This window comes from Hyalella azteca, unplaced genomic scaffold, assembly GCF_000764305.2.
Source record: "Hyalella azteca isolate HAZT.00-mixed unplaced genomic scaffold, Hazt_2.0.2 contig168, whole genome shotgun sequence".
Lineage (NCBI taxonomy): Eukaryota > Metazoa > Arthropoda > Malacostraca > Amphipoda > Hyalellidae > Hyalella > Hyalella azteca.
In genome coordinates this window covers 114,825-122,333 of record NW_025930528.1, presented here as the reverse complement: position 1 = coordinate 122,333, position 7,509 = coordinate 114,825, and the positions used below count along the sequence as shown (strand labels likewise).

Here is a 7,509-nt window from a genome sequence, read left to right as displayed (position 1 = left end):
CCCTGAGTCGGTCAAACGTCGGAGTGCCAAAGGCTTAGATTGTGGCCAAGCAATTTTTTTAGCAAATGAAAATTAGATGAACTATTTTCCATTATTGCGAGAGGTTCATGAGCATCATAACTTGAGTGAATGGCCCCATATCACTGATTTGTCTAATTAATCTGAGATTTTGCATACCTACTTTCATAGTCAGAGATAATGTTTGAATCAATTTACAGAATAAAATTCAATAAATAATTTTAAAATTTAAAATTTAACAATTTTTTCAAATGGGTATAAAAAGAAATTTAATTTTTTTTAAATATACCTATAAAAATAATATTAGAAATTCATTGTAGATGGGTAACATCAGAGACAGTTGTATCTTTAGAAGTGTTGTCTTAAAGAAGTAATTTTTAAACCCATAGGTACTATTATTACAAGTTGATTTATTTTCTTCCAGGATACTATTTATATTTCTTAAGGCCTTATCCAGAGTATTTTGTAGGAGCTTCAAATAAATTTTAGCACCAACATGTTGGTACTGTCAAGACTTCTTGTTTTTGTATTGGCAAGCTTTTCCTGTCTACATATTGTTTTTGCTCTGTCCGATGGTGAGTTAGAGTTTGATACTTTTAAAATTTTCATGATGATTTTTATCTGTAGTTTTAATTTTGACTGCAAAAAATTAGAAAATATATCTATTTTTATTGCTATATAAATAAGAGCCACTTAACAACCTATCAATACATTTGTGAAATCTTAGGCAGCCTGCAAGCAGGATGTAGTTATAGAAATTCTGGTCTGAAAAGCTGAATATGGCTCCTGTTGTCTTTGCTGCCAAGTTTGGGAGATGATTTCTACCAAAATGGTGGCTCAAAAATGGCGTATTTTAAAGTTTTGACCAATTTAAAATCATGCATACGGTACTGTATAGTTCATGTCATGACAACTACTCAATCATGTTTGTAATTGTATTGACAAGTAAATTTAAGTAGATTGTGGATTGTTCAATGCTTACATAGTGACTGCAACTTTGACATGGTCAACATGGATTTGACATCATGTATAAAGTTTCCAGTGCCTCTGACACTACAAGACAGAAAGCATGCATGGATAATTATAATTTTATGAAGAGGCTTCTCACATCTATTTAAGTAGAAATTTAGCAACTTTCAATGTTTGTGGCTTAGATTTCTTTTTTCTCCTGCTTTGGAAAGTTTTATCGCTTGGAAAATGAATTCTTGACTTTGAAATATTTTTCCTGGCTGTAAAATCGATGAATTAGATGAATTGATAAAAGTCCAATAATCCAGTTTGGTAGGAATATTGGCTGATTAATTCAATATGGTTCCAGTTGCATCATTTGCTTCATTGCCAACTGAGTCATTGTGAAGTTTGAGTCCATAATTGAAAATATTCCCCTCCAAATTCTCATGCTCATGGTATTTGTAATCAAAGACTCTCAAATAATCGATGCAAGTAAGATGGATTAAATACCTTTATATATATATATTTATATATAAACACTTTTGGTTGGTAATTTTATCAATTTTAGTAGGTACCGTATAGCATAAGTACCTAGTTATAATAAAATAATTCCCATTATTGATAAATGTTATTGATTAATGTATTTTTATACTCAGTAGAAGAAGGATCTAAGTCTGTGGATCGCTTCACAGTAGAAGGCATCGTGGAGCGTCCGCTCAACTATCCTCAAGATGAGGCTGAATTCTTTGCTGGCACACGCATCTACACCAACACAGGATATCAAGCATTTCTCAAGTTAGTTATAAAGAGACCTCTCTTCTTTGCCAGCCAATAGTCTAGTCAGGATACATTTGAAGTGAATTTATTACATGATCAAATTCAACCTGTACATACTTGTATGTTAATAATCGTTTCATTTATACAAGTCAATGTTTTTCCATAGAGCATATGGCCACTGGTTTTATTTCTGTATTGTTTCTTATTTGATGGGTAATTTTTTATTTAAGCTGGAAATTTACTAGAGCTCATTGTTAAAATATTCCACCATGTGTGCCAACTTTGAAGTCACCTGAGGCAGTGAGGCACTCAATGATGAACTTGGATCAAAATTTATTAGGGGAAAGCTCCCTAGCCATTAGCACTACAGTAGTAGTACCAAGTCTTTCTCTTATTTCTTAAGGAAGTGAAACAAACATATGCTCATGTGTTCTCAAGCTTGAGAAGTTTCACAGTACAAAATTATTACCATGAGAAACAAACTTTTTAAGAGCAATAAAATCTTTATCTTTGATAAGAGCAATTAAGATTTTGTTCACAGACTAATTATGAAATATATTGTTTCACTATTCTGTAGATATTTTATGTACATATTTTTTTCTATAATTAATAAGTCTCAATCTAAAAGTAGTCAGTAAATTGGCATCATTATTTTCTACATTACATGCTATCAAAAGTTCATCCTTGAATACTGCAGTTCAATGGGTTACAAATAACTGACGGTGATATTTTACAGGGCAAATGGTTCATTTGTGCTGCACAACCTGCCCTGGGGCTCCCACTTTATCCATGTGGTGACCCCAAACATCCTCTACGCTCCCATCAGGGTTGACATCAACTCCAAGGGAAAATGGCGTCCACGTAAAGTCAACTACCTTCAGCCTTCCAAAGTGGAAGTGGTTAGTAGCCTCTAGTGACTGCCTTTATGAAGGCAACTACCTTCAGCTTTCTAAAATCGAAGTGGTTAGCAGACTCTAGTGTAGGCCTCTGTAAAGTCAACTTACTCAACTACCTTAACAATTCTAAAGTCGAAGTGGTTAGTAGCTTCTAGTGTAGACCTTCAGCATTCCAAAGTCGAAGTGGTTAGTTGATTCTAGTGTAGGCCTTTGTTAAGTCAACTACCTTAAGGCTGGTAGGAAGGGTACGTCCGAGAGCGAAGTATTCGCGACCGCGGTGTGAAATCCTCGTTTGGTCCTTAGCTTGGCCAGTTTCTGCTGTTGAGCCTGTAGTCATTGTTATATAATATCCGAGCCCTTACCTACAGGAAGTGGCAATCAGTCACTTCCTGGGCGTTGGGTTGGGCAAAGGATCTGAAGATCTGCTTCCACACATCTGGCCACCGAGGTCACCTGATCTCTCTCCCCCTGTGATTATTTCTCATAAGGTTACGTCAAGGAACATGTTTACTTCCCGCCTCTACTGATCAGGGGCCATACTTTCAAAACTCGCTAAGTGAACGTAAGTACTTACGCTCTATTATCTTGTCTATGATTGGTGGATTTTGCTAGAAAGGCCGTCAATGATTGGCTGATGAACTTACGATTTGTTGACTTTTTTTGAAGTACCGTATCACTGCTACGGTGCACTCAGTAACAGAAGATATGCTTTCTTGTGTGTGGGACGAGTTTGGCTACCGTTTAGATGTTTGCCGTGCACCACGAGGGGGGACATATTGGACAATTATAATTATGTAAAAAATGTTGAATCTTTTTCTTTCCATTGGTTTATTAATTATTAATTTGAAACTTAAACTTATATAAATATGGAATTATTTATTTTGAGTCCATCATTTAAAACAACACTGAAGATAGTTGTAATGGTAACATTATTATCAGAGATGCTTTTTCTTCATGGCCAGAGGTTCAAGTCTTACAATCTATAAGGAATTTCGTTATCAAGTTATTTTTTTTTCAGTGACAAGTATCCAGCTATAAATTGTCTTTTGAGCTATGTTAACATAATCTTGTTTGTTTCCAGCTAAGCACGCCACTGAAGTTCACTGCTTTGGGCCCAGTGCGGTACTTCGAGGCACGGGAACAATGGCGCATCACCGACCTTCTCTTCAACCCCATGGTCCTCATGACGGTCGTGCCCCTCGGCCTCATGCTCCTCATGCCTAAACTCAGTGACCCTGAAACCCGGCGGGAAGTTGAATCCCAGTTCCAGCTGCCCAAGACCGAGGCCCCCGACCTCTCAGAGATGGTCACGAACTTCTTGGGCATGGGATCACCGAGCACCTCATCATCTAGTGGGCCTGCAGCTGGTACAGCTTGTGATGCTAGAAGACCTGGGCGTGGCGGGGCGAGGGCCGCTAGACGGAAAGATAAATAGATTATTTCGTCTAGAATAAAAGTTCAATTAGGTTGTTAGCCTAGATATTTGGCATCTAAGCTCACCTTCTTAGAACCTCGTATTGTTCAGATTTGAAATTTGTATTAATTATTGATTTTAACCTTATTTATACGTGTCCTTCGTTGAGTCAGAGTATAAAGCTTCATGTTTTATGCATCTACTTAAGACGTTGTGGTGTGTCTCAAAGTAGATATGTGTGTGACAGGAAAGAGTTCGAAGTGATTTATTGCTGACTGATGCTCTATTCTTTTTTCCTGAGCTCGAATTCTAATTCCCTGGGCCCGGAATTGAGACCGATTATCTGAGGCTTTCAATCAAGAAGCAGGATTCTGTTGCTACGTTACTAGGGCTCGATTTATAGTTAGAAAATATTTCCCAGTTCTAATGAGATATTTGTTTGGTGGTAATCATGGTCCTGTAATTTTGGTATTTTTTCTATTTTGGGCGTTGTTTATTGTTTGTGTTATTCTTTTATATTATTGTCAACTGTTTGGCGTCGTACATACGTACTTTAGACGTAAGATATTAGGATAGATTACGAAACTCGTTTTGTGAATCTTGTACTCGCTGGCTTGATAATTGAATTTTGTACGTCATTCATCTTCCATTTGATTCCTTAATTTCATGCTATCTTGAGGATGTGATTAGGGCTGAATGGTTAGGTCATCGCTTGTATAAAAGCTTGTGCTAGTGTTTATTTGTGCAGAATTGTTGTGACATCAAACTTTGTGGGGACTCTTGTTTCTACGCTTCCTTAAATTTGATTCATATTTCATTGTAACTGCTGCATCTAATTCTGATCTGTCGATGCAAAACTTCATGGCGGCGCTAAGTGAACATAATTCAAATTGTATAAAATAGATATTGTTTTCTCACTACTGGGGTAATCAAGGCTGGTGGAATAGATAGTTGACAAAGACGAATTAAATAATGTCTTAAATGGCGACCTTCAAACTTCCTGGTCAGTTTGTTGTACAATATCGACTATAATACTTTTTGGCACTTGATACAATTCATGCTATATTGTTATATATTAACAATGTTCATGCTTTTTTATTTGCTGTGCATAGCTTCTCGCTGAAATAGATATTTCTTAGTCCCTTTGGATTTTCTTTTAATAGTCGAGTTATAGGATTGTTTATTGTTGTTATTCCTGTCTGTAGGTTTGAGAAAACGTTTTGTGATGCTTGGAGCATGATAGTGACTTGTTGGAGTCATGATAGTGACATGCTGGAGTTATGATAGTGACATATGTTGGAGCATGATAGTGATTTGTTGGAGTCATTATTGCAACACGCTGGAGTTATGATAGTGACTTGTTGGAGTTATGATAGTGACATGTTTGAGTTATTATAACGACATGTTGTAATGACATGATAGCGACATATTGGAACATGTTGGAGTTATGAAAGTGATACGCTGGAGTCATGATAGCGACACGTCTGATACGCTGCAACACTTCAAAGCCAACACACATTTTTCAAGCAACATTGCAGGGAGTTAAAAATATATGCAAGTTCTTGACTTGAATTGATGTTTCTGTGAAAATTTTTTTGCTATAGCATATATCTCACCTAAGCTAACTTACATCTGCACCATATAGTAATAATATTTCTATCGTCGTGTGGAAGCGTAACGCTCTTTCTCTTTCAATTGAATGTATATCTTCATCTCATTATAGGTGTGGGTAGGGTGTCCTTGGTGCTGATTGCTTTGGGTGAGTGAATACTGTATAGCTATTTATTGCTTGGTCTTTGAAATTTCTCGCGGTTATGTTCCAAATTGTTTCTTTTCCGGATAAGGGATCGTTTTTCTTTATGAGGAATTCGAACTAAACAAATTAACTAATTTGTGAGTTGCACATCTTAGGTAATAACCCCAAACCTGTTACAACTTGTATCATCCTATGTGTAGATCCTGAGAATAATAATTATTTTCTGTTCAACTTACACGTTTTGTTGCAAATTCACGTGCCGTTTGTGGTCGTATTTAATTGTTATACGTGTTGGTAGTTCATTCCTTTGAGTGTTTGCCTGGCAATTCATGATTGCTTCTCACGATGACCGGTGCAATCTTGTCCTCGAAGCTGTATATAAGTTTCTTGTGCGCTGGTGTGCATATAAGTAAAAGATTGCCTCCATCACCTGTGAGTCTATAACCTCTTTGTGTTGCACGTCATTAAAAAGTCATTATATGAGGACTTGTGGGTTATATTATTTATTCCAGCCACGCCCCTGGGTGCAGGAATGCCCATAATGCAGTGGAAGCTGGACGCAGGATGATGTGCACATGGTGCGGTAGAAGCATATATTGTGCCTAAATTAGCAATGATGTACCTACCGATGAATTAATATCGGTTTTGAAGAAGACTTAAAACCAAAAAATTTACTTTTAAAACCATAACATTGGTTATTTAGTGCAAAGATGCGCCATACAACCAAACAAAGCTCAAAATTATTTCGGCACAATTTTAACTAGAGTGAAATTGATTTATAGTTCATTTGCTACGCCATCTATGTAACGGATTGCTAGATCAGTACATTGCCCACACATTCTACTTGAGGCAGGATGAATTTTGAAGTAATAGTAGTCCAGTAATTTCTATTTCTTTCAAGCGTAATTTGAAGCTTTAATCACCATGAATTTTGGCTTTCGTAAGCTCAGAAAAGTTATTAAATTTAGTCGCCAACGTTCCTTCTCACGAGTTAAGTTTCTTCAAATACCAATAAATTACAGTCTGCCGCCTTCAGCTGCTTTACATTTATAACAAAATAAGAGGTTAACCCCACGTGGCTAGTTAAACGGTTAAGTGTATTATGTAGTTGGTTAAAATAAGTGGCAGGTAAACGAGATGAGTAAGTAAAGCTGAAGTTTCTCGGGAGGTGTTTCGTTTTTTCTTCTCTAGACCTATATAATATAATAAATAATGTACATAACAGTGTCAGCTTTTATTAGGCTATGTTGGCCTGTCGCCTTTTCTTAGACCTTGCCGATTCTTATTAGGATTTTTATAGTTTACTGTAAGTTTCGAACCTTCAACTCGCGAATTCAATCAGGGGCTCAAAACCACTCGGCCACACCGAGATTTCTACAGCGATAAACTCTCAGCAGGAAATTGAATATCTTTTTTCCGCTGAATCTAACTGGCCAATTTCTTTTTTTTTATTCCATGTCTGTCAATGTCTTGACCTCGAGGCTTCGTTAATGTCCGATGTTCTTGAACCTGTTTTTAGAAAACTCGCTTAGGTGCACATAGCGGCCTAAGTACACGTAGCGGTCTAAGTACATGTAGCGCCTGAGCACATGTAGCGCCTAAGCACACGTAGCGCCTAAGCACACGTAGCTCCTAAGTTCACGTAGTGGCCGATTTCTAGTCTGTGATTGGTGGGCTTAGCTCAAAAACTTGTGAAT

General features: G+C 36.9%; 1 protein-coding gene across 2 annotated transcripts; it reads left to right on the top strand.

Moving 5' to 3' along the window:
• Positions 1-413: 413 nt before the first annotated feature.
• On the top strand, positions 414-6,241 carry LOC108677390 (ER membrane protein complex subunit 7 homolog). Of its 2 annotated transcripts, none has more exons than XM_018165610.2 (4): positions 414-593; positions 1,629-1,764; positions 2,483-2,645; positions 3,724-6,241. In XM_018165610.2, exons 1-4 carry the CDS (start codon positions 515-517, stop codon positions 4,075-4,077), a joined length of 732 nt encoding a protein of 243 aa, XP_018021099.1. In that variant the 5' UTR covers positions 414-514; the 3' UTR covers positions 4,078-6,241. The 2 variants fall into 2 exon arrangements, with proteins under 2 accessions (XP_018021099.1, XP_018021090.1); XM_018165601.2 differs by having other exon boundaries at positions 1,626-1,764.
• The last annotated feature ends 1,268 nt before the right edge of the window (positions 6,242-7,509 follow it).

Coding starts and splice junctions, on each gene's coding strand:
- LOC108677390 (XM_018165601.2), top strand. CDS start 515: ATGTTGGTACTGTCAAGACTTCTTGTTTTTGTATTGGCAAGCTTTTCC. Junction 1,765..2,482: donor GGATATCAAGCATTTCTCAA/GTTAGTTATAAA, acceptor GATATTTTACAG/GGCAAATGGTTCATTTGTGC. Junction 2,646..3,723: donor AGCCTTCCAAAGTGGAAGTG/GTTAGTAGCCTC, acceptor GTTTGTTTCCAG/CTAAGCACGCCACTGAAGTT.